A 27,304-nucleotide genomic window follows, 5' to 3' on the forward strand; every position below is an offset into this window, starting at 1 on the left:
CAACTCTTCGCATGAAAAGGTAACAACGCGGCGAGGGGGTTTTTCAATTTAACGCTTAGTCATCGACACGCTGAATCTGTCGTCCCTCCTGACGGGGTCGAGGGTTCGAGGCCGAGGAGCGCTGCGTCAGGGAACCGGGACGGGAGCCCAAACGGACCGGGACGGAAGCCCAAAGGCGTGGTGGCGGACCCCTCAGATGTGACTGAAACAATCAGAAAATAAGCCTTGCAATAATTGCTGTTTTACGGCCCGCGGCCGACTCCTGGCCGAACTCCGACCGGAGACTGAGGGGAGCTGTCTTAAGAGGGGCTCGCCGCGGCCCGATCGGACCATCAAAGGAACCGGAGCCGGAGGCCCGCCGCCGGGCCGCCCGGTCGGGACAAGAGGCCCATTCACTGGCGAACAGTCGGAACTCTGTGCGGAGGGACCCCGGAGTTAAGGCATCACGCGCTGGATATTTGTACTCTTTTGGGGGGGGAGCAAAGGATGGAGGGACGTGGATCATGTGGTCTCCTAATTGAATCCAGACCCCCGGCCCTCGCTCCACCGATACTCCGCTCCAATTACCTTTCGTTTCTTTTCTGTTGCAGACTAAACAAACCCCGTGGCGCTTCTTTTTTCGGGGGGGGGGGGGCTGCCATCGCGAGCGGAGTACAGACGCGACGCGGAGATCGACCTCGCGGGTCTCCCTCCTCATCCCGGGTAAAGGTGAGGGTCTATTCTTCCGCAGAGTTTTCGACAAAACAGCTCACACTTGGCATCGGCTACAAGCTCTCTCATTTATGTGTGCTGGTTAAATTAGCATATTTCTTTAATCTGTGCTGACCTATGTTCAGTGTACTGATACTGCATAAACATCCATTGTTGCTCAACCCCATTGCATGAAGACGGTGGTGCTTCTCAGCCCGACATGATCCAAGACGTAGCTCACAAAAATAGTTTTTGCATCCAAATTAATCATTAAGTAGCTGTAGCTGGAGGGCATCAGTGCACTGTGATTAAAGAAAAATATGAAATTCCAATAGTGACTTTGAAACTGACACTGTGTACGGAGTATTTTTCCCATGATATCATGATTACCGTGTACACTGTAATGTTACACAGGTTATGCTGTTTTTTTCCCTGAAATTGTGCAATCATCCCCCATATTGTCTTAACATACTGAAGTTTATAATTGTAGGCATACTCACCTGGCCTTAGGCCAATAATTTGACTTAATTCAGACAAAATATTCATCAAATGCAAACCTATTTTTCTGGTGAGTGGACCTCTGAGATATGGATTTTGAATGCCTGTGTTTCACAAAGCGACCATACGTAACAACTTCCACATATGGACTTTAAATATTTGTAGATTTAGGGGGGGGGGGGGGCTCTGAAAAGTGACTTGTTGACTGCCAGTCTAAACATATTTTGGAACTTGGCCTATAATCAAGTGCCAGGTCTGTAGAAACAACCAGGCCTTAAGACTAGGCCCTCTAAGTCAGCTAACAGTTTGGGCCCAGAAGCCTAATGAGATTCACCCCCCCTTTCCCCCCCTTTCCCCCAAGTTTCTATGGCAACAGGCACAGATTGCATCCACATCTGGTAACTATTTCAGCCCCCCCCCCAAAAAAAGGAGGGAAGAAATTTATGAGTGGAGGGGAAAAAAAAGGCAAAATATTTTCTGCAACGCAAAGCAGAAAGCTGGAAGTAATGCTGCTGTCGAAAGAAGCTGAAAGTATGAATTTTCAGAGCGCTATCAAAAAAAAAAAACGCCTTCCAAAATATAATGGTGTTGAAGTGAGTTTGCTCCACTTGTGTAGTGTGCACTTGTAAGCCGACATCTTAAGGCCAGTCAGAGAGTTTCTGTGCAAGGTTGAAAGGGAAGCTCGAGGAGGCCCCACTCCCATGGGGGAAGATGGGGGCTCCTGTGACTCATTTATATAGGCTCTGGCAGAGTGCGGCAATAAATCACGTTTGTTTTCTTTACTTTTTATTGTCACTTTGGATACAACGTGAGTATGCAATGGACTTTATTTTCAGTGCCGTATCATATGTGCACATAACGCTTCTGTGTGGATTGCTAGTGTGCCACGTTTTAAAGGTACAAATTTTTGCCTTAGATAGTGCCACAGTCTTAGTTAGGCCTTTGCTTCCCTGTCTTCAACAGAACTACTCTTCAAGGGCTTCATTAATAAAAAGAATTGCTTAGATTTCATGTTAAATCTGATCTTACCCTCAAATCAAAAAACGTGAGTTACAGTATAGAAATAATTTATATATGTGATTTATGATTTATATGTTTGTGCATGTGAATAAAGATATGCACGTCATATGAATGTGTGACCTATAAATTACTAATGACCTTTAAGTTTGTGCATGTAAACAAGCTTAATTGCTCTGCCCTGTGAACACCTTCAATTTGCTATACATGCTGGCTTGCCATGTCTCCTTTTAATATGAAATTAGTTTAGTTTACACGGCAAAAGCTACAACTTAATAAGGTAGACATGTAAAGGAAGAATAATGCTATAGCTGCAATACAGTTGTCCAACCACAAAGGGACAGTTCTTATGTATTGTCTGGACATTGCTTAGTGTAAGCGTATTTTCACTTCAAGTTCAGATTAATACATTCACAGCAGCGCTGTTGCGGATTTCATTTTACGCACAACTTACAAGGAAAAGTGTCTGTGCAAGCATTTTATAATGAGGCCCCCCAAGTCACACTTTCCAGTGTGTGCGGTCTCTTGAGTGTGTTCTTTGTGTAAAATATAGCGACCAAAAAAATGTACTTTTACTGGAAGTGCATTTGGCAGTCCAAGTGTTAACCACCAACTGCTGAAGTCAGCCTTGAAACATCAGAAACTCGGGGTTAGCTAGCGTACGCTTCATGTTTTTGTTTTTGTAACAATAGTGACATCCATTTTTCCCCTAAGCTCAGATGCCATTTATTCCCAGTTTTCAGACCCGGCTGCCAACTCGGTGTGATTAGAATCTGGTTTCTGCTTTTTAACTCCCCGAGAGCTTCTCTTTGACTTGGCACAAGAAAGAGAAAAAACTGAAAAGGGGGTCTTTTTAAAACCGACGTTCACACCTATCTGCCCCCATAATGTGCTGTTTCCTTGCCGTTAAACAGAGTTCATGGAAAATCAGACAAGGGGCCTGAGATCGAAAGGGGAGAATTGCCCTTGGTAACCCACGCCATGCTTCTAACGCTCATGAAATAGAGCCGCACTGATTTGCTGTTTGCCAAACGTATTTGAAACGCTGCGGTCTTTCTCTTCTGACTTTGTTTCTCTCGACACAGACGAGTCGGATGCTCAAACAAATACACGGCTCATTCATGAATTCATGGAATTCCCCTAGCATGGTTTAAAGTTGAAATGCAGAGCAGATTCGGAGGTAACAAATAGCGGGGGTGGGTTGGTTGGGGGGGCGGGTAAATTTGTAGGTTATCAGATGGAAAATCTGTGAGCAATAGTAGCCAGTAAAACAACATGCCGTTCGTGTTTTCTATTTTGAAATTGAGTGAATCCTTTCATTTCCTGTTCCACTAAAATATAGCCAGTACTGAATTATATGATGTGCAAAGCTTTGACTGATTACCAGGAGCAATCATATTAACGTTCTCATATTAATGATCAATGTATAGTATAGCGTATAGTACGCATGGTAGTAGCAGCTTACAGGTATTTTATTATTTCCCAAAATGTGTGCCCTAACTGCCACCTGTAGTTTTGCCCAGAAATGATTTTTTTATTTATATATATTTTTTTGGCAGTCATTTCCTGACTGCTTAACAGTTTAATGGTCCTGTCCGTTCAAGCGAACTCCACCCGTACTGCCGAGTGCATGCCAACACTTAGCTGTCACGTCCGTGACTTATCACCACTGCAAAAAAAGCTACTCCTGGCGCACTGAAAAAGTAGTCCTTTACCCTCTATTAAATCCAAACAATGAAACTGGTTTGCCTTCCATTTATCATGCTAAGCCTCCCCCCGTAAAATCCATTATTATTCCACAGAAAATTGAATTCTGTAATAATTCGGAATATTTCTGAGCCACCTTGAATCGGAACGAAATAGCATCGATTGTAAAAGATACACTCAAGTTATTGAGTGGAAAACTGAATGCATGGCACTACTTTAGTTGAAATGAGTGCCATATCCATCTTCATTTGAGCATTTTTTTTTTTAGTCAAACCAAAGGAGAGTGCTAACGGTTGTCTGTGACAGTAAATTGCATTAGTTTTTTCCCTTTTGTCAGCATAATGGCGGGAGAGTTTATTAAGGAGGATCAGGATCTGGGCTTAATGGAAAACAGTCAAGCTCTTTCTCTCGCTCCCTCCCTTTCTCTCTCTCTCTCTCTCTCTCTCCCCCTCTCTCTCTTTCTCTTTCGCTCTCCATGCTGAGGAAGCTGTGTGGTTCAAGGTTTCAGTTTTCACATACTCAAAAACCAGACTGTGGCCTTTTTTTCTCCCCCTTTCCCCCCTTGAAATCCGGCTGTTGCTCTCCAAAAGGTGGTGGGGGGGTGGGGTTGGGGGGGGGGGGGGTGGGTTGGGGAGGGCTCAGTCCTTCCTCTCAGCTCGGCTCACAGCGAGGTTTGGACTGAGGTGGAAAACAATCGTAAGCTCCATCCCTGCCTCCCTCCCCCCCAACTAGGGCGGCTTCCCGCAGCGCACGGAGCCAACTAGAACAGCGGATGACTTGCCTTTAAAATGTATTTGCATTTGCATTTTCATTTGCATTTTCATTTTCATTTGTATTTGTATTTGTATTTGTATTCTAAATGCTGCAGAATGAACCATGTCAAACAGGCCTGTCGGTTGACATGCTATTTCATTGTACACTAGTGATGCCCCCCCCCCCTTTTAAAAACATCATATATTTTTGATGCATTTTTGCTTCTGAAGTAGCAGGTAGGGGATCAGATCTATTGAGCCTGCCACCTCAGCTCGAAAAAGGCTTTGACTCCCGGTGTAGCAGAATCTGGCCTCTGTGCACTTATGACCAGCTGTAGGCGTTCACTCGGCAATGAATTATTTTAAGGCCTGATGTTAAACAAAACTCCACAGCTGTGAGAGGATTTGTCAGAGTTTCTCAGGCGATAGGGCATGTTTATTTCAGTGTAACTGAAATACAGTACATTATGTTTTGCATCTATAGCATAGCACGGCCATTTTGTTCTCCGAGACTCATTCTGTTGAATTGTGAATTCCTGCAAGTAGAAATACTTTCCACATAAGGCATTGCCAAAATATATATATTAAAATGGACTCGGTGTGCGAAATGTAGCGGGCGTCCAGCGTTTCCGCTGATTCCACGACGATGAAAGACCGAACGTCGGCTGCGCGAACGACAGAAAATCCTTTCTGCGCGCGGCGCGAGCCGCTCACACTGAAGCCATTACGGAGCTTCAGACATGTGTTTTGAATTAGCCGCAGCAGATTACAGAGAGAGAGAGAGAGAGAGAGAGAGAGAGAGGAGCTGCAATGGCGGTCCGTATGCCCCAAAGACCTCTGATGTGGCCGGCTCCCCGGACGGTGCGCACCGAAAGAAAGCCCAGCATCCGGCTCGATGCTACAGCTGCCTCGTGTTTCTCCAAATCCGGATTCGTAAACACGGGGGGGCGCCCGAAAAGGGACCCGGCGCCCCTCGACGAGGCTCACGTCGGCTGCGTCGGCCGCGTCGGCCGCGTCGGCTGCGTCGGCTGCGTCGGCTGCGTCGGCCGCGGGCTTCCTGCGAGCAGACGCTCCCCGGCTGTAATTAGACAGGCCTTGCAGGAGGACGCGTTAGACAAGACAGCGCAAACGTGTTCACAGTTAGGACGCCCGCCTTTTCTGTCCCTTTGAGTGCTTGAGCTTTGATTTATGTTTTGCTGAATCATTCAGTATGTTCTCTTGTGCTCTGTCAGATTTCCCAAATACACACTCCCAGAAAAGAAAATGGTACAAAAAGTGTCCAAAAAGGTTAAAATGCTTGTCAGTGGGGTGGTACCCTATGGGTACATAAAACTACACCCCTAGCCAGCAATACATAATTAATTTGTACCTTTTTTGCTCGAATATGGTACTCATTACTGCCCAAATAGAACATGATTGTGCTGTCAGAGGACATTTGGGAAATTGGTTCCTTAAAGAAGAAAAATGTACCTCCACTGAACCTTTATTTCTGTGAGTGTACTTCACATGTGTGTACAATCATCCTTGCATGTCATTTCTTATTCTGTTAACCTTTTCGACGTCACACACGGCGTCTTTCCTCCCTCTGAGGGGAAAAACCGAACACAAATCTTGTCGGACCTCCTGGTCCTGGTGCTGGTCTGGCTTCTGGAAAAGTCCTTGCCTGTCCAGGATGAATGTTTCCCCGGCACCCACAAGGCAAACATATCTGTAAAGTAAAGCTTGATGCTCCTTTCCTGCAAGAGCACTTTGGTGGTGACCTATATATACTTAAAAAAAAAGTTTTTTGGATGCATCTTACAGTCCACTCTGCCAAGTCACTGGTTGAAGGCCTTTGGCTCTGCAGCCTCCAGCACTGCGACTCCTCCCTGCTAATGTGACCCGATTCCCAAAACTGCTCCAGGGAGCCACCGCAGACTCCTACTCCCCCCCCCCCCATTTCGCCTGCTGCTAAACGTAATCAATTTATTATTGTTTCCCTCTCTGGAACAAATGCCTTTCGGTTTGTTTGTACTGCACGTAAGCACTTCGAAAGCCCTGAGTCTAGATCTCCCTGTGTGGGAGAAATCAAATATTTTTGTATTGTGTTTTATCGTGGAGACATACTTGCCTCCCACCTCCCACCCCCAGTTACATTTTCAAACTGCAGACCTGGCATACTGTGTTCTCAATGGGACTGCCTGCCTGATGCCCGGCCTATGTGAATGATGCCTCCCTCCCATCTTGCCGGCAAGGCCAACTAATCTCCCCCCCACCCCCTTCCCCGCCCCCTGCCAGGAGTCGGCCTGGACATAGGAAAGGCTCAGTCATTTTAACTGCTGATTCATTGCGGGTGGAATTTTAATTGCTATTCCCTTCGGTCCCCTGTCTATAAAACTCTGCTTATCACTAACTGCCTTTTTTTCCTTGCAAAAAAAAAAAGAAAAAGTTAAGGGAACCATCCAAAAATCAGGAATTATCTGGAACTTTGGTGGTTCCTGTAAGTCTCCCATTTATTTTTCTGGTGAACTTTGTCGATCATGTAGGTGGGCGGAGTTTGGGAGGAGTCACGCAGCTCATAGGCGGGTGAAAATTTTGTGACAATTGTTCTTGACCAATCACTGACCTACAGTGCTGTTCCTGTGGGGCTTGCAGGGTACCTAACTAAGAGCATGGACTACATTTCGTATGCAGACTTATGGTGTGGCTCTGTTGGTAATGGGTACACTGACAGAACCTGCCATATGGGTTGCAGTTGACACACCAGTGCAGTGTGTTAGACTGGTGGAAACCTGCTGCAGTAACACACGCTGATGTCGTGTAGAAGCAGATGCATTGCATCGATGTCCCTGTCCAAGGATTTACCACCGCGGATCGTTTAAATGCTCTAAGATCTTCGCGAAAAATGTGCGGTTAGCATTCCAATGGTGACAGAGCCGCTGCAGGAATCTCGACAATGCACCGTGCATAATGGGGAACGGGTGCCGGCGACAATTGGCCTGAACGTTTTTTTTTTTTTTCTTTTTTCCTTTTCTGTTTCGTGACAAAAATATTTGCAGAATGGTAACAAGGCCCAGAGTCCCGCTGCCAAAAGGCACCCTGACTTCAAAGACGGCCGATGACAGCGACGGTGCCAGTGTTCTCCGAAGAAAAAGCAACTGGAGGGAAAGGATGCGTCATTCTCAAAAATAAGAATTTGTTCTTAAACGTTGCCTCCTGCCCCCTCCAACCACGCCTTAAATCACTGCAACGGGATGGGATGTGTTCTTGTCACAGAGTGTCAGTATATCAAAAAGGATGGAAGGGGATGCAAAAAGTCTATGCCTTTCAGCTTCTTCAGCCTGTTTCCTATGGTTGTGCAGATTTTACTGCTCTCAGTTTTCTTTGTCTATATTGTCGTACTATTTTATGACTGTAGGTTCCTAATGAACCTTTTGGAACAAACCAGCACACCAGTGCATTCAAAGATTTGAAAGCCCCGCAGAGAGAAGTGACTCAATATTTGTGTCAGCCAACATTACAGTATGTGTAAAACAAAAACATATCAAAGACCTTTGGACGTAGAGTATGCAAACCGTTTGTTCTTTGTGGTCCCGATTGTTTCCTTCTGGATGAATAATGAAATTGTAATAACTGCGGCTCTGAGCTACAGGAATACACTCCCCTTTAAAAGCTTTTCTGGAGCTATTTCCAACAGAGGAAAAAGAAAGCCTGTTTTCTGTCTCCCCAGGTTAAAAGAACCCAGCCAGTCAAAAGTACAGTATTTCATTTATGTTGTGTGGTCATGGTTTCATGCCAAGTGGCGCATGAATTTTGAAACCACAGCAACCAAACGTCTGACTTTTACGTTACTCATGCACGCATACACTTCATGTATGAGAAAAAGGTACAGTACTGTAGGTCAGGGGTGTCCAGTCTTATCTGAAATGGGCCAAAGTGGGTGCAGGTTTTTGTTTTAGCCCAGCACTATGACACCTGATTCTACTTACCAAGGTCCCAAAGATCTTGGTGTTCGATCAAGACCTTGATAAGTAGAATCAGGTGCCTGAGTGTTGGCTAAAACAAAACACATACAACCACATCACCACTTTTCAGATAAGAATGGACACCCCTGCTTCAGATAACACATGACACGATAGCCAGACTGAATTACACACCAAAGGGACAAAAATACAAGTATTTACAAAATACAACATTTTTAAGTGTCCAGTTCTTTATAAAGCATAATTTAAGACACCCGATTTCAAGCAAAAAAGTTGAAATGGTCTTTTTCTGTGGAGCTGTTTCATAGAAAAGTTCCATCTCAGCAATGTAGCAGCTTTAAAAAAATTAAAAAACTTATACAGCATGTAGTAGTTATTGGTTACCGTTGGCAGCGTTTGTTATGACATCACCCACACTGTTTATACTCCATATAACTTTCCAAATATCACATTTCTAAATATATGGCTACCATAATCATCTTTGGCCTTTATGGAAATTATGGAAAAAATAATGTCTGTTGTGCTTAAATGAGCAACTGCAAACATTTAAGTCTGTTCAGTGAAGTGTTTTGATTTGGGCAGATGTTTTGTAGAGAAGGTTGGATCATTGATATAAATTTCATGCATAAATTTAAGGGTTCCTATCGGTGGTGTGCTGTAAAGTATTGTAAAGTGAGCACTGCGAATAGGTCTGTTTGCTTTCTGTTGCTCTGTATGGAGGATTGAGTGATTCAGGTAGGATCAGCTGTGTATGTGACTAAATTAGACCCAGTGATTTCGGAATGTAATACCAATTATTGATTAATTGAATGCACCTGTTCATGTTAAGGACACACCCTAGCAATCCCATAAAAGGCATGTCACCTTCAGGGTCGTGTGCAAACATTAAGCCATCGCTCTCTCTGCAAACGGGTCTGCTCCTCATATATGCGCGCTTCTTAAAAGAAGCGCTTTTTTCCCAAGCACAATTAGCCAAGGAAGCCAAAAGCAACAAATAGTCAGCTGCTAAGTGTTGGGTTTGCCTGTGCATTTTTTGGGTCTTTATAGATAATTATCAGTCATCACAAATCACTTCTATCAATAAACACAATTAATTCCCAATACACACTTCAAACAAGGTTGCAATCGTGAAATAAAGACAAAAAAGTGTGTGAGGGGAAAATAAAAAAACATCGGATTGTAAATCGAAATAATAAAGGGTTTTCAAAAAACTAAACTAAAACTGCCAAACCTACTCTTAAAATAGACCTAAACTGAAACTGAAATCAAAAGCCAGTGAAGCGTTTCAGGTAATTAACAATTAAATTTGATCGTATGCATGTTTCGTGAATGAGGCCCAGCCTGTGTACAGCCGCTATGTATATTTATTTGGACGGCTACGAAAAAAGTCCTGAACAGCAAACACCAAAAATAAAACGTCTCAGTCATGCCCCCCCGCCCCCCCGCCCCCCCCCCGCCCAATCCGCTGTCCCACACCCCCCAGGACATGTCCACACAGCGGGGATCAAACGAGAGCGGGCTCATTTGTGCAGTCTGTGTCTGAGATGAAGGGAAGCGCTGTGGTCTATAACGAGCCCAGACTGCTGAGCACGGGGAAAGGAGACGAGGCCGGGAGAATCCGGTTAGGAAAGAAAAAAAAAAAGCACTCTTCCCCCCCCTCCCTGCCCCCCCCATCTTTCATTATGCATGCGGGATTCACGACGGGATGGGGGGGGGGGGGTGTCTCCGGTCGTGGTGCACACCGGCGAAGGACGTGGGGAAAGGGGCCCTCTTTTTACGGGCCTCCACAGTCTTCGCAGGAGGGGGGGCAGGGAAGGGGGAGGGGGAGGGGGGGGGGCGGCTTGTTTTGGCGGAATAAGCAGGGGCGTTCAGGAGGTGGGTAGGGAGCTTCAGAACAGCTTTCAGAGATGCTTAAAAGAAAACAAACAAAGTACCGACGCAAGGTGATAGTTGTTTGTCATTGTGAATTGAACATTAGCATTTATGGGAGGTGTTATTGAAGAAAACATATTTGCTTCTCACAGGGTTCCGAAAAAAGAATAATGGAACTCATAGCAGTTTACCGCTGAGCTGCTGAAATGCTTGAAAACACTCAAAATAAGATTCTGGGCCAGCATTCTGCTCTCCTAGTACAGCAATAATTTATTCAACCAGTCATCCGAAAATGAACGTGGATTCCATCCGCATGTGACTTTGATTGAAAACCTGAGAAAACTGGTTTAACAGATGAATCTCTGGATTAGATGCTCATTCATGTGAAGGATTCACCTGGGTATTCATGTTCTTTTCTCCTCCTGGCCCATGTAAGAGTGAACGCAGAACAAAGAGAGAAACGGAAATAATCCCTTGTTAAAATATTAACCATGTGCATGTGTATGTTTGCGTCTGCTTGAGTGCAATGCACGTTAGAGTACACGTATCTGTGTTTGTAAGAGTGTTTGCAGTTTGAGAACTTGCTCATATTTATTCCATTGATTTTTGAATAGAGTAGAACGCTGAGTTCTACCACACGTTAATTCCACCGGGACAAGATGCTGATACTGTGACTTGTCGTCGAGCAGAACTCTGTTTCCACATTTTCACCGGCTGGGAGTTGCGGCTGCAATTGCTTCCTTTGCCATTTGACCTAAACCACACAACCACACAAACCTTTATGTTTTCAGTCAGTCCGTCTCTCTCTTTCTCTCTCTCTAACTCTCTTTCTCTCTCTGTCTACCTCATGTCTCCCTCCTTCCCTTCCCCCTCTTTCTTTACCTTCCCCTATCTCCCTCGCTCCCTCTTTCTAACTCCTCCTCTCTCTCTCTCTCTCTCTCTCTCTCTCTCTCTCATTTCATTTATGACATCAGCATAGTGGAACAGGATGAGTATGGTTCAGGCATTATGACCGCACGTGAAACAGCACGACCGGTTTCACAAAAAGAAACCTTCACTGCAGATCCAAGCGCTCACTTTTTGCGATGTGCAGAGGGTATACAGGAAGGTTTCCAAAATGGAGGTCAAGGACCCCCTTTCTAGTCGGTCCATTCGCAGAGCAGAGGTAATTCATGCCCTTTTAATGGGGTCTGCGTTGCTGTTTGACACATCAGCGCTAGCGCACGTAGCCTGGAGCGTGAAGGCTGAGGTTCAGGGTCGACTGGAAAAGATGGAAAGAGACGGTTTCGCTGCGGCATTCCTATCTGGAATGGTTTCTTTTCGTTGGAAACATAATTGTCTGTGGCGAGAGTTTGGAAGTACGTTTCTCCTTTTCCCCCCCATTGCCAGGACAAACGCATCTTTGAGCTTTGTCGCCCCCTAGGGTTGACCTACAGTAATTATTCCGCTTGAAAGACCCATCCCATCAAAATTAAAGGCGGTGTTTTCAGCTCACGCTTTCATTAACACTATGGGGAGGCTCTCCCATAGATTTACATAAACCCTGTCTAGAAAGCCAGCGCTTCTTTAACTTTATTCTGATAACAAATCCCACATTAATACCACCGGCTCAAAAGTTATCTTTGAGTTATTTTAGATTCTCAGGGACTTGTGATGACTCAGAAACACCTCAAGCACCAAGTTACCATACATATACCCAAGTCGAATATGAATACGCTTGACTATAAAAATCCAGCTGTGTCAGTATTACAGGATGTAATTTAATCATTTCATTTGTTATGGTCATACCTTGACGACTTATTAAATGTTAACCCATTGTTGTGCCAAACCTAACATACCATTAACTTGCTATATATATATTTTTTGAAGACATTTTTTTTAAACTTCTTTCCAAATAGTCCAACTCTGATATTATAGAAGAGAAAAGCACTGTGCCAACAATTTCCATTCTCGTGCAACACCATTTTGTGGGAAAAACCGATAAGAATGCAGATGCTTTCAAGGACTGTCCACACAGTTTACTGGGGGAAAAACTCTGAATATTAGTTAGGGGTGTGAAATTGTAATGTCCACGTTAATTCATAGTACATAACGTTTTCCTACTGTACATTGATCGAGCTTGGGCTAATGAGAGGATTATTTTGGGTTATAGTTACAGTCTGTTTTTTATTATATTTTTTTACATGGCCTTAAAGCAGATTAAACAGAGGAATCAAAACTCACCTGCCTTCAACCCCCCCGTTTCTGGTGACACCTGGTTCAGTCCATTGTGCCAGGAGCGTTAGCACTGATACACTTAGAGCAGTAAAATACATGCAGTTTGAGAACTTGAGCAGTGCGCATTTCACCAGAGATGTGGGCAGCTCTCCTGTGCCTTTTGGCTTTAGCCGGCGTCGGACGACCAGCCGAAAACGCCTCTGAGAAAGCGGTCGAAGAAAAACCAAAAATAGCCAGAGGAAAGCTGCTGGTGAGTATGTAGGGGAGCCAGAAGGGCCGTCCAGATCTACAGCGAGGGGTTATGAGGTCTCCGACAAGGAGCAGAACGATTATGGCCTCAGCACTTACTTTATCGCCCAGCCTTTCTCCCTGGGCGACCCCAAGTGCAGGGCCTGGGCAGTTCACTATCATTACATTTTATTTTGGCTGAATAACTGTTGTTCATTGGCTGTGTTTTGGCCTCCTTCCCAGGCGCCCAGTGTGGTGGGATGATCCATCAAGAAGATGCCGGAGCTCAGGGAGTTTCTGATGGAGCGCTGGGCTCTGTAGTATCCTCTCTCTTGGCACGCCACCCCCGTGCGGCGGTGCCAGCGCCCGTTCATCCGAGTCCGTTACTTCAGCGGGTTTAAAGTTTAAAAAAATGTTTTTTATGGTGTCGTAAAAACCGCGCGCGCGATATTTACGCACTTCTCTGTTCTCTCATATTTCCATATGACATTGTTTGCCTTGATTTTCCCCTCCAAAGTCATAACCTGGAATACGACTCCGGGGAGGACAAGAACCCCCGACTCATTTTCTACGACGAGAAAGATGAAGTTGTAAAGGCGAGTGATACGCTCCTCGGAGACTCGCTGCTCAGGCCTTATTGGTGCCGCTTCCTCACAGGAGCGGAATGAAATAAATGACATTTCACGGAATCGATGTGTCATTTCCAAGTTCTCGACAGTCGAACAAGCGCACTGTCACACGGACCTGGGAGTCATGTCTTTCGAGCGCCTCGCTGTTCCATAGACAGACTTAGAGACACAATGGTGTCAGCTTGTGTGCATTCTTCCATTTTACCAATAGAGCAAGCTTAAAAAAATTTTCAGAGGGTGAACATTTTAAGTTCTGAGGTGCATATGACTGTGCTCCCGGAAGCTGAGGACACATAGTATAGCCTGGTACGTGATGTCAATTTTGCAGTGTCAGAATTACTGGGAAATGCAGACCATTTTAACAATCATGCATTTGCGGTGTACTAATATTTTTATGTGGAATTAAAAATGAAAGGGAGCACATTTAATGGAAAGGTAGCACTGTTGATTTAGGAGTCTAATAAAAATTTACTACAGGGGAGATTTCTTAGATAATTTCCTGAACATTCAATAACAGTCTTGGAAAGAATATAGTAATACAGTCACTTATAGTAGTATAGTCACATTTAACTTATGAATGTGCACCAGACCTGCACTCTTAGAAGAAAGGGTTCCAAAAGGCTCCTCTGTGTCTCCATAGGGGAACCCTATCTAGTTCAGGGTTCAGGCAAAATGGCTCAATCTGGGCACTTTCACACTTAACACCTACCTACCATAGAGTGTTCAACAAAGAACTAAAATGGTTTCCCCTGTGAAGACAAGCCAAAAGAACCCTTTTAATGTCACATAAAAATGTGCGCGGTCAGTATTTTAATGCCCTTGATAACACGTGGCCCTGGGCGTGCGTCTCCGTGCTTCGCAGACCGTCCCGGTGAAGAAGATGAAAGCGGACGAGATCAGCGCCCTGCTGGACTCTCTGGGCTTCTACCGGAGGACTCAGAAGGGCGAGGACATCCCGGAGGAGTTCCAGAACTTTCCGCTGAGCGCACTGCGGGACGAGCTGTGATCGCACGCGCGCCTCCGCGCGCCTCCATTGCCGCTGCACGGTCGAAAATGACGTTGGGGACCCCAAGACCCGACCGCGTCCGGTCCTCGACTGAAAATAAGGGCTCCCTGCAGACTGCGCAAAAGATGGCCGCCGCGTACATTTTAATAATAAAAAATATAAATAACTGTAAAAAATTCGACAGTGAGTTTTCTTTCTGATCAGGATTTCTGTCTGTCATCCATCATGTCAAATACATGTAGATGTACACATAGCACAGGAACTGCATCCTTTCACATACATACAATTAGGCAAAACAACCTCCTAATCACAGTGACGTGCAAGTTTAATACAGTTTGAAAATGAGATATCACAGGCACAAAAACTGAATTAAAATGGACACAGAGAAACCAGAATGATAGTCAATAATATGTGTCAAAACAACAAGAAGACCTGCAATAAAATCATATAACAATAAAAACATCAGTAGCATCCAATATTAAACATTCGACAGATGCTGTTACATAGAGTGATTTACACAAATTATATTTTTACATGTAATCCATAAAGGGCTGAATATTTTTCAGTTTAAGTACGTTGGTTTAAGTACCATCTGGGAACCATCTGATTTATAAGCCCATTTACCTAACTATTGTGCTACACTACACTGAGATTATCAGATACTGGGTTCTAGCCAAAGGTGAGGTCCAGGCAGCTGTCGTTGCATAGTGTGATAAATGCTTAGGAGTCATGTACACTCATTTTTTAAAACCTACAGACCAAAACGTTTTCCCAAAAAACATCAATGCTGCTCACCACCCAACTGAATACCTCCTCCTGCCTGTAACTCCCATAACGAATATTTATTCAGATTAAAATGCAAACAGCGTAATGGAGCATTACCATGCCACGCTTCTGCCGCTTCTAATCCCTTGTCAGACAGCCTCCCCCGACTTAATCAGATTAGCGGCTCTGTCGGTTAGCTAATCCCCGTGGTCATGTGACTGACAGACAGCCACAGTCCTCCGAGGACCGGGGGGGCAGGAATGGCTCCGACAGACCAGAATGCCGGTGTACTACACACCCATCCCTCGGAACCTGCGTCTGGGCCTGGCCTACGCCAGCGGCTCGGTCTTTGGGAACAACAGGACAGGTGACAGCCAGGAGCAGAACGACAACTCAGGTAATATCTGTCCTTACAGCACCGAGACATCCACACCCCCCCCCCCCTTCCCGACACCGTCACGCTCCCAAGAGAGCCATCTCGAGGCACTTACAAGGTTTCCCATGACTGGTTTTTATTATAACATCCAGGTTTCATCTTCAGTAGTTCTGTCAGAACTTTCTTGAAGTTTTAATAAGGCTAATTTGCATGCTAATTTTTCCCCTTGTCAGTGAAGTTTTTTTTTTTTTTTTTTTTGAAGGCTCACAGAATTTTTCTTTTTTTCTGCAGCGAATGAAGTTGTCTCACACCTGCCCCTTCAAATGCTGATGTACTTCAATGCCTTCTTCTTCCCTTTCTGGTGGATTTCTGAAGTATTCATGTTGGAGCTAAAGGTTGGTTCACAGATTTTTAAGTTATAGCCACCTGTTACAGTGTATACTGTTATGACTGATTGATTCTGTGCATGCAGCTATTAGCATTGACACACTTGCCCCTTTTTCTCCCTCAGTTTGATCTGTTGCCAAGATACTACCAGTGTCTTCTAGTGGCAGGGATGGTTCTGCTCACAATATTCGAGGGCCTAAGGCTTTACCTCGGCTATGTGGGAAACCTGAAGGAAAAGGTGAGAGTAATTTAGGACATTATTGTGAGATTAACTGCCTTGAGTTCAAAGCAACTTCCTTCATGCTGGGTGGAAGAAATTTTGCTATCAAAAGGCAAACTCTGATTTCCTGTGACATTTCATTTCCTGGATTTAAAAAAAAAAAAAAAACTTTAATCAAAGGATGGGTAGAATGCAATCTCTCCCATTCATCAAAAAAAAAATATGCCGGTTACAGAAATAGCGCTGCCCTTTCATGCTTCTGTGTTAATAATCCTCACATTCGTTTGATCAGGTTCCAGAGCTGGCCGGGTTCTGGCTGCTCAGCTTCCTGTTCCAGCTGCCCATCCTGCTGTTCTTCCTGACGGACGAGGGCATCCTCATCCTGCCACTGGAGCGGGCCGTCCACTCCGTCTACCTCGTCTTCGTCCTCTCCGAGCTGCTGGCGGCCTTCCTGGCCCTGCGGACCGTGAGCCGCAAGCTGTCCCTCCAGTTCCACCTCGGCCAGTTCAGGCGCGCCGAGGACCGCCAGCCGCCGTTCGCGACCCCGGTCTTCGGCCCCGCGTACGGGAGGACCGTGCTGCCGGTGACCCCCGCCAAGGACATCCAGGCTTAACTGTACGTCAGGTTAATCTTTCAAAAGGGCATTTCACATACGCACGCAGCACCAAACTACCCACCTAGAGCTCTCCATTCATTGCCACAATAGACACATTACTGGTGCAATTTTGAAAATGACATGTAATGCTGTCAGGGTAAAAAGACTAACTGCTAGAATCGTACCACATATACTGTGGACTTAATTTGCACCGAATAATTCCATACAACTGAATAAGACCACAGATTATGGCATCCTGTAGCTTTTGCATTTTGGCAATCCTATTTTGAGGCAATAGTTTATTGTTTTTCAGTGTGTTACTAGCCTATAGGACTCAAGTGATTCTGATCATCATATTTGCATGTAGTTCAATACAGGAACTACATCTCACAACAGTTCCTTGAAACCATGTTTCTCATGCCTCACATAACACTTTATCAAAACACTAAAGGAATCACATGCACCTGGGGTTTTAGTTACACCAAGTAGAAGTCTGAGGCCCAGTTTACATATATTACATTGTGAACAAGACTGAATGGATGGATGCACCAATTTTTGTCAATGATACACTGATTTAAAACAATCATTGCTCAGCTATGGACATATGTATTTTTGTTGGTTAAAGCAGGTCAGTGACTGGAAGCAGACGATAGCTTTACCCATAATGAAGCCTCACTCCACAATCACCTCTGTACACATTACAACTCAAGGAAAGGATACCATAACCATGTTTATTTCCATACTTCTGGGCTGTAAACTCATGAAACTCGAGGCTGTGGAATAATTAAACTCTGTTTCAAGTTTGCCGCTCCATTTGTTCTGTGTTATTTCACAGTCCTGCTCATCTTGCAGTGCTCCGTTAAACTCACAGATGAGGTGGTAGAAGGTATTTCTCCAAATAAATGCCATCCTCCAATGTCATTCTCTCTCTACACTGCCAATTCCTTGCACCACATAGATGACAATCAGGCATTTTGACAACTGGAGAAGTGCCTGAATACAATTAAAGACAAATAATTCTTGCAGGTACAAGACAGCATAAACTTAATAAATTCATAACAGAACACAGATTCAGCGACACTTTATTTAAAAATAATTTAATCCAACGAAGACCGATGAACATGGCTTTCTGTTGATGTGAGTTGCGGTGGTGGTGTGGGTGACTTCACAATAATCAAGACTGTGAAGTCAAGGATATTCAGTCCAGTTTCCCTCCTGGTGGATCAGGGTCGACGTGGCTGGGCACCAAGTGTTTCTTCAGGAATGATGAAGACGCCAACGGGACGGTTAGTCACATCTGTGCATTACTCGTCGTCCTCCTCTTTGTTTTCGAATCTGTGTTTGATGTGCTTCCACAGTTTCTGCGAAACAGGAAAAAGATTTGAAAGTTCTGTCACACGCAAAGCTTGATGGACAACGTCATTTAACTTAATTGCCGAGCTAACACTAACAGTTAGTTCGGCGTCTCTTCAGCCTCCGAAACTAGGTAGCTTAGCTTGCTCTAAAAAGAAAGCTAAGGTTAGTTAACGCAACGCAGACTCTAGCGATAACCAGCTAGCTTCTGGATTGCTAACGTTACCCAGTAAGCCTAGTGGCTTGCTAGTCGCCACCTTAGGCCCAAGTTAGCTAGACTAGTCTACATCTTTCACGTTGTGCTGCTAACGTTAGGCTATAGCTATCGGTAGCATACTAACAACGTATCTAGGTATGTTAGTTAAATTAGCAGGAAAGTTTTTCTTTAACAACTAGCCAACTAGTGACTGATATGCCCGTTGACGTCTGCCATTAACTGTTGTCAATTTGTACAATTTAAAAATTTCACCATGCATAGACTAGCTAACCAGAGCTCCGAGCTACTGTCCTGTACGACAATATGAAAACCAAGGTCGTGTCCCTCAAGCTTTACTTCATTCAGAAAAATGTCTCACCCCACGATTCATTTCTTCGAATATCGCGTCTCCACCTTGATCGAACATTCTCTCGAAGACAACTGCTCCCACCATTATGGAAATGGCAAAAGTAGAAGTTCGCCTGAAGAGTAAATTGTAGACTGCACCGGTTATCGCCATTTTCTGCTGCCGCAGATGCGAACAGTTGCACTGAAGAAAGACTACAGCGACTACTGTGACGACAACACGTGACCTAGTGGAGTCAGCCGATTTGCTACTAAATTACCCTTGACCAGGGAGACTACGAGGACATACTTTACGTGAACACGTGATCAAAGACGCTGAGGTCACGGTATATGTGACGTCACATCCATAGCGAAAACAGGAGGGTGATATTTCCGTTTTAACTATTCGGGTATTAGTGCATTGTTTGTCTAGTCTTTTAAATGCCCTGGGGTTTTGGTGTAAATACATAGTTGCATAAATTATATGTACTGTTTACTTATTTTGACAGCAGTGCCTTTTTTATTGTGCATTTACTTTTGCGTTGTTATAAAATGCTTTATGGTTTTATTAATATGCAAACATGAATATATCACTTGTGGTAGGTCTATGGTGCTTGGCATTAATTTACGGTTATTGCGTTTGTGAGCTTGCACTCACTGATCTGAGAGTTTGATAATGAATGTAAACTAAATAATTTAATGTTTGTTCTTGAGTGTAATGTATCTCAATGCTATCAATGTACCAAAATGCCAAGATACTCTTGCATAAAAAGCACTGTCTACAAGATTAAAACGTGCCAGATCTAGGCCTGCCGTTAAAAGCAGTGATATGAAAATGTTACAAAAATTATTAGGCTATTGTTCAGAAAATTGTGTTCACAAATACAATTTTATTATTTTACATTTTAAAAATAAATTAATTATAAAAATAAATTTATGTCTGGATAGTTAATCCTAACTCTGATCAACTAGACCATGACCGCTTGGAACCTCCCCTGTCCTAAAATGATCTTCTTCAGTATCTGCGCATGTCTGAGTCCAACGCATGCCGCCACCCAAAATCATTGCATTTACTGAACAGCTGCACTGTGAATAGGGATATAATTCTCACCTAAGTGTTGCTTAATTTGGCTCAAGTATTGTGACCATAATCCTAAAAGCAGGGGTCTACGGTGATTTTTTTCTTCTTCTTCTTCTTTCTCTTTTTATGTGATGTGAGCACAAACAGCAAGCTTCACTGAAAGCACAGGCAACGAAGCCCCTGCTGAAAAGCGTTTAGCACAGGTACGTCTCATTACAGTCTTGTCTCAGAGGCTGATGATTGCAAATAGAATTACCATAATTATAGTGCTGTGGAAGCGCAGAGTCAAGCCTGCCAGTTAAAGTGCGCATGGCTCACACTGCGGATTTCCTCTCTAACGATGGAGACGGCTGGAAACTACATATAGACAATTAGTAATCCTGGTCTCCACTGGGCGGTGCTCAAAGACCACGGTGAAGCTCACTGCAGACATTCAGACTGCACCAAGGTTCTAATCCCTGGCCAAGAGAGCAATCGGTTCACTTGCGGCACAGATTTGTCATTGATGGCGCCGAGAACCTGTTTGTCTTTTTTTCACACCGTTACGTTGAGTTATTGCTGTTTTCTAGGCATGTCCAACCACCAGCCAAATAATAAATTTCAATTGAGACGATGAAATATGATTGAAAATTATTATTTTATGGAAGCAGGGGTAAACATGACATTAATTGGCATCTGCCGTGGTGCTTTAACTCGGGCGACATGCGCAGGCTGTCTGAGAGATTAGGAACAGCGACAGTTTCTCAAAATGTTTAGCCGGAGTGGTGGCAGTTTATGAATCCCATTAGAACGATTTCAATCAACAGGAGAACATTGTCAAGTTAGGGCATCAGCCTCATATGCAAACATGCCCTGTTTGAGAATTGCTCCGCCTCGGTTTGGCAGTCTGTCTGGGAAAATCATTTGGGAGTATTCAAAATGCAAATGAGCAAATTATAGCCTCTTTTCTGTGTGAGGCTCCCTTCAACCGTTTTTTAATTTTTTAAAGGGTGGAAAGAGATGTAAGGCTGTTGAGAAATACTGGTCAGATAGAATAGCAATACCCTTGAAATCAAGTCTAATTGCTTTGATGCTTCCCCATGGATCACAACTGTGGCTTGAGCCAACTCTGCATAGATTGTCAAGCAGAGTTGCTGGTCATGAGGCGTACAATACGCAATACAGAATCTGAATGATGTGACTAAGTGGCACGGTGGAGTAAAGATGCCTACATTTCAGTACATTTCTGCCACAGGAAAATATACTGAGATGGGTCACAAGTCCCATGAATGAGGCATATTGGACTGTCTTGGGAGGACAGAGCACAAGGATGTCCTGAAAAGCGACAGGTAAAGGTCGGGAGCCTCCTGAATCAAATTCCTGGCTCAAATATTCCACAGGGTCTGTGCCTCTATCATTAAGAAATTCTGTGGTTTCACTGTTTTGCAGAAGCGTAGCGTTTGTGACGGGCAATGGCATGAACAATGTGCATTACCGATATCATCAGTATATTTGTCCTTATTGCTGGAGACCACTTGAAACGTATGCCTTAGGGCTTTAGTCTCATCTTGCTAAGATGTTATGGTGGGAAATGATCAAATGTTTGTTTTTAGCTTTTTAGTTGTATCATGTCCTGTGGTTTAGATGAATATATATATTTCATTTAACCTGCCATGACTGTAGTGTATCTCAGGGGTTTAGCTGTTAATTTACTGAATAGTATTAAATGGAGAAAAATGCACATTCTCATCAACTGTTTGATTACGAAGGCAATTGTGTCTGGAATAGTTCGACAATAGAATGTGGTCATTTGGAACCCATATAAAATACATCTGCTCACATTAATGAAGGCAGGTTTTATTGTGATTCTAAATGTGTTCCATAATCTTTTGTAAAGACTGAAAGTATAATTCAACCAGAAACATCCACAATATTAATCAAGATGATATCCAATTGAACACAACTCTGCTTGTCCTTCCAGTGCTTTCAGAAGAGATCAGACTAGTAATAATTTTAAATGGAGGTAGAATCACGTTTCTTTTGCATTGTGTTACAGATATAAATAAAAAAAACTACAGGGGAATCCTGTAGAAATGGAAGGAAATTCCCTTTTGAAAATCCAAATTCCCCCCCGAGCTTCTCATTTGCATTTAGACTCTATCCCCATACATGTGCTCTTATGTTAAACCTCTCCAGAAAGAAAAGAGGAAATTCAGCAGAGAAAACAGGCATGTCTTGTTTGGCAAGCATCATACGTTCTTGATCACCGCACAGTTAAATTGCAGGAACACCATGGAGGGGTGCGACTCCCAAACCCTGTGTGGCCAGTAGGTATCTGGTTCCATTCCGCCCTAACAGAGCCATTAAATTAATTGTGGGTCATATACTACTTACTGAGCATCCATGGAGACGTGGTTGAAAGCTAGGAAATGCCTAATTGCAAGCTAATGAGAAAACCATTAAGTTTTCTTAGAGATCCAAGCATGTCCTTTGTCTTAACAAGACAACTCTAGTGGAGTCTCTTGGGAGTTGTTCCAAATTAGTTTTTAAATGCGTTTTTTTAATGATTTTTCTTTTTTAATTGCTTGTGTCGTGGTCACTTTATGTAAATATTTACATGTTTTAACTTCAACCATTAAAGAATATACTGCCAATATGCTTGATCACATGTCTTGTGTGTCCTTGAAGATTCCGTGCATTGGATTTTCATCGATCAAGTATCTTCAGCGTGCAAGAATGTGCTCACACTTAGGTCTAGCAAACCACTTAATGCTATTTGACTACTAAACAGTACCACGCTCCCAAATTGCTTTCATTATAGGAAATATATCAGCTGACACGCCAACTAATATCCAAGGGATATGGTCCCTCAGTCATTGTGGGCTGGAATTTATCTAATTTATTTTTCATCCATTTCAATCTTCATTACTCCTGCACTTAATTACTTGATTAACTCATTATTTGTGGAGAGGTGGAATCAAAGAACTGGTAATTGAAGACGCTAATCGGATGGTTCTCCCCAAATCAAGGGGTCTCAGCCGGGACGTGCGAGTAAATGTGAATAGATGAAAAAAGAAAACCGGCGAATGGCACGGGTCCACGTTCCTCAGCACTTTAGAACAGCCGTGCACTAAAGGGTTTGGGTAAATTATTTGTTTCATCGGTAGATTCACTCTGTGGATGTGAACAAGTGGTGGGTAGACCGATCGGTGGTTGCCCTTGACTGGTTATTGTGTGCTTTTTTTTTTTCTTGACATGCCTTGAAACCCATTTATTTGAACGGGTGAGCACAACGGAGGTTGAAGCACAAGCGCTAATGGAAATTAATGTTGCCTTTTTAAAATGTCAGCCAGAAAGCTGGGGGAGGCCTGCACTCTTAATGCCTCCGAATTTGCTATGCTAGTCATGCTTCTTTTAATCAAAATTCTCAGAAAAGCTGAAAACAGATCAATGATTCCTTCCTTCTGGGCGTGAACTGAATCGGTTCCCTCAAGGTTTTCATACATTTTTTTTTTTGTGTGTGCTGTGCAATATTTTTTCCATAATTTGTGTCATGGTATTAATAATGTGCTGGAAATAGTTGCTGGTATCATGTATCTTATGTAAAAAAAAAAAAATGGCGGGACTACATCTGTATTATGAAAAAGTAACAAATCATATATTTTTCCCACGAGCAAAGGACTTTATCTAGACCTGCCTGCCAGTACACTCTTTCCATTTTCTCACCTTTCTGGAAAAAAGTAATCTCCCTGGGACCTCACCCTCTGTGGCCTTCGCCAGATTACTTTTATTAAGTTTGGACGTCATCACTAAAGGAATGAATTCCATAAAAAAAAATAAAAAAAAATTGCCCTCTTGAGATTCAAACACATCATGGGCAGCTACTTAGATTTCACTGCAGCAAATTGCTTTTTCATTGGCGAAGCTCTGTGAATAATAGTTTCCAATGAGCAAAGGGACATAATGCCCCTATCTCACAAAACATATTGTTTCCCTTGTGATTTCATCCTCTTTTGAAATGGGCAATGAATCCAGAGCATTCTGTACTGGTTTTTTTTTTCTTCTTCCTTCACTCTTCTTGGGGGGAGCTCTTTGGTATGATCTGTCGCCTCCGTAATTAAAACTTCACCAAGCTTTGAAGTGCGTTATGTTTCTCTGGGGCAAGAGTAGGTTTTGCGGCAATAATGAGAAATGCCATCCGGACTGGAACCACAGACAAATGTATCTTTATTTTTTTCACAGTATCTATATATTATGTATTTGGTGGTTTCGTAGTTCAGTGTGGTAAATTTCACATCAGTCCTCAAAACCTAAGTTTGCTTAATCCTTTAAGGCGTACGATCACAAATATGTGATTAGAATGCTCTTAACTGAACGTTCTAATGCTGATGTAATAATCACTGCTGGTAATTGAATACAATGGAGTTCCAGAACACTGACATAGAACATGAACACTTGGGGGGGGGGCCGGGAACATTCCAAAAAACCTGCTCTTCAAAGGGAAGAGTGTAAAATGACCTTCAAGGTGGATTAAGAAGGCACCATTTTATATTCAGGTGTAATTGCGATGTGCTGTGCCTTGTTTCCTAATGTGCTCTCTTTGTTTGGATATCGTGGGGCAATCCCAGCAAAAATTAGGCCATGGGCTAAATCTCAGCCCCAGCTGCCAACCATGCAGACCATGGCCAGGCCTATCCTTCCAAAATGGAGGTGTTTGACACCATACGGCCTCTCAGATTCATTTCAATAAATACTGCCATAGAACGTTGTGTTTAGTTCATTAATTAACGTATTCATTTATTAATTCATCAAATACACACATGTTGCTAACCTCTTGGGATTTTAGTTTAAAACATGGAACACAGAGCCAAGACAATTCGGTAATTTAACTTGAAAATTACACAAGGAATAGTTGACAGAAATAGTGATAAATTTAACTGCACTAATAATATCAAACATTAAATGAATGTAATGAAGCGAGCCCTATTGAGGATGCTGCCCACAGGATGGGTGACTCGCCTTTATACCAATCTTCCCCCAGTGCGGTGGAGGGTTCAGTTCGTCGCCATGGTGCTTTCTGCACTGTGAGTTCAACACTGCCTGGAACCCTCTGTGCTTTCCCCCCCGTCTGAATAAAGTTTTTTTTTTTAATTTGAAAAGATAAGCAGGGTGGACTGGGCTTAAAAAACGTGTGAAGACTATTGCTGCTGATGACGAAGATATATACCACACCACATAAAAATCTATTTAAGATGAAATAAGTGTTTCGTAGAATGTGCACATTGTGCTTGCCAAGGGGCTACGTACGTGCAGATTTAATGAAGGCATGCTGTTCTTTTGATGTATCTATTCTCATCTATAATTTTGCTATGCTGGTTCCAAAAAAAAAAAAAAATGTCCGGATCTAGCTTTCGAGAGGCTGAGAAACCGGACAAATCCTTACATGAATTATCTGGCTGTTGTCAGAAAGAAATTTTGGCTTGGACAACTTCCCGTATCACTTTCATCCATGATAAGATTTCCCTTGATCGCCGGTAGTCAGGGAAATTATTGGCAGAGAGATTTTCCTTACATCTGCCCTGAGGTTTCTGCTCCTCGGCTCCTAACCGGCTTAAACCGGTTAAATTAATGCCCCCCAACCCAAAGCTGCTGCAGTTCCTGGCGTATGTGTACACTTTAAATATAGCCGGCGGCTGGGATTGCAATTCTGAAGTTCCCGGTCTGAGTCAGCAGAGCACCATAGTATGAGCTAGCATAGCATAGCACAGCATAGCATAGCCGAGGGAATGTTGCTCAGTCTTGTGCACCAAGAAAGAGTCTAAAATGTATATTTAGTTAATGTTAATAAAAATAAATTTTCATTGCCAAATGATGTGTTGCTACCCTAAATTTGTTGTGGATGGGGGGGCTTTTCTTGAGGGGGGGGGGGGGATTACATTACTGCCCATCAGCTGGACCCTTCTGGGTGTACGCATAACACTGCAGCAGTAAATCTTAAGCTTAAGGTTTGGCAAATGCATTCCAAATTCACTGTGTCGTTAGAATGAGATGTGCCTTCATCACCCAGTGATGGAATGTGTATTTTATTTCAGTGCACATAAGCCAAGGCGGTAGTGTTATTTTTAACCTTTTGCTTTGTTGTTCCACTCCACAGCAGAAAGTTGTCAGTTAGAAACACATTGTCTGATTTCATGAAAGGGATTCACTTTGGAAAATGGCTGGCTGTTGTGAAATGCACCGCCATTGTATTTTTTTTAGTTTTGGACAACAATGCTACAACACTGATGGATAATTTTGTGTACGTATGGTATAAAACGGAAAATGAGAAGCCAATCGTGCGCTTCTGCTGAAAGCACGATGTCAAAAAAACGAGGCTGATGCGGAGATTGTGAATGCGGCAGCAAAATAAGAAATAAAAAAATAAAAAAAACAAGCACGCCGTGCCAGCGGCCACGGTAACGCGATCCCGGGCTTCTGTCGGGCGGCATCGGCGCGATTGCCTGAGGGTTTTCCGCGCGCGTCCCTGCCAGAGCGCGCCGTATGCCAGGATGGGATAAAGCTCGGCGGAATTGTGACCCGTCGCTTGTCACCGCCGCCCGTCTGAGCCGGCGAGATTGAAATTTAGCCGGAAATCAGCTGGGCGAGCATTTTCAATTTGTTTCTGATTGCCTCCGTTAGGGAGACGCCAAAATAATTCACTCCTCTCGATGGTGGAAACGTCCCTCTTTGTGCTGATGAATATTACAGCGGGAGCGGCTTGTATTAAATCTCTGGGCTCAGGGTAAAAATGGCGAGCCGTGTATATTAGAGCAGAACCACAGTAAATGACTTGTCTTAAAGCCTTAGCATCTGTCCCCGGCTGGACACCGACCCTCGCTGCAACGTTTTTGTTTTTTTTTTTGCAAACCGCGGGAAGTGTGCAATGGCTGTTGGTGTGAGTGACTTGAGGCTTTCATCAGGCCGCGTATAGCCAAGTAAGAAATTCATTTCTGCGCCCCATAATGCCATTGATGTGCTTGTCAAACAAATTTGAATGCTGAATATTTGCTCTCACTACAAGTGCTGCTAAGGCAACATGCTCAATGTACCAGGAAATGTGTGTGTGTGTGCGTGTGTGTGTTGGCACGCCTTTTCTAGCCTGGCCTTTCAACATGTTGCAGCATATTTAATTTCTGTAAGGGTAATTTGAAAATCAAACCGCATTATAGCATATATACAGTGTCGCTCCAATTGCATCATTTGTATTGTAGTGTTCATTCATTTCCATTATTTAGACACAGGATAAGGATTTATTATTATTTATAGGCAAAGGATGATGAAGAAACCAATGAGGGAATTGGGGAACCAATCACATGATAGATTGTACCAAACCATCAAACATGTATATTTGCCACTTGCGATCATAGCATTAAAGATATCCCTTAAAGAC

General features: G+C 43.5%; 3 protein-coding genes across 3 annotated transcripts; 2 read left to right on the forward strand and 1 right to left on the reverse strand.

Annotated features, from left to right (window-relative positions):
* Positions 1-12,786: 12,786 nt before the first annotated feature.
* On the forward strand, positions 12,787-14,753 carry selenoe (selenoprotein e). Its single transcript, XM_064353628.1, has 4 exons — positions 12,787-12,965; positions 13,187-13,263; positions 13,461-13,539; positions 14,435-14,753. Exons 1-4 carry the CDS (start codon positions 12,852-12,854, stop codon positions 14,576-14,578), a joined length of 414 nt encoding a protein of 137 aa, XP_064209698.1. The 5' UTR covers positions 12,787-12,851; the 3' UTR covers positions 14,579-14,753.
* A 135-nt stretch (positions 14,754-14,888) lies between these two features.
* zgc:112294 (transmembrane protein 17A) lies at positions 14,889-17,732 on the forward strand. The gene is made up of 4 exons (XM_064353627.1): positions 14,889-15,740; positions 16,011-16,114; positions 16,231-16,344; positions 16,619-17,732. Exons 1-4 carry the CDS (start codon positions 15,623-15,625, stop codon positions 16,937-16,939), a joined length of 657 nt encoding a protein of 218 aa, XP_064209697.1. The 5' UTR covers positions 14,889-15,622; the 3' UTR covers positions 16,940-17,732.
* Positions 17,733-17,987: 255 nt separating this feature from the next.
* Positions 17,988-18,990, reverse strand: LOC135264785 (cytochrome b-c1 complex subunit 9-like). The gene is made up of 2 exons (XM_064353629.1): positions 18,850-18,990; positions 17,988-18,282 (listed from the first exon to the last, which is right to left on the reverse strand). Exons 1-2 carry the CDS (start codon positions 18,988-18,990, stop codon positions 18,226-18,228), a joined length of 198 nt encoding a protein of 65 aa, XP_064209699.1. The 3' UTR covers positions 17,988-18,225.
* Positions 18,991-27,304: the final 8,314 nt, after the last annotated feature.

The sequence above is a fragment of the Anguilla rostrata genome, chromosome 10 (genome assembly GCF_018555375.3).
Source record: "Anguilla rostrata isolate EN2019 chromosome 10, ASM1855537v3, whole genome shotgun sequence".
Classification (NCBI taxonomy): domain Eukaryota; kingdom Metazoa; phylum Chordata; class Actinopteri; order Anguilliformes; family Anguillidae; genus Anguilla; species Anguilla rostrata.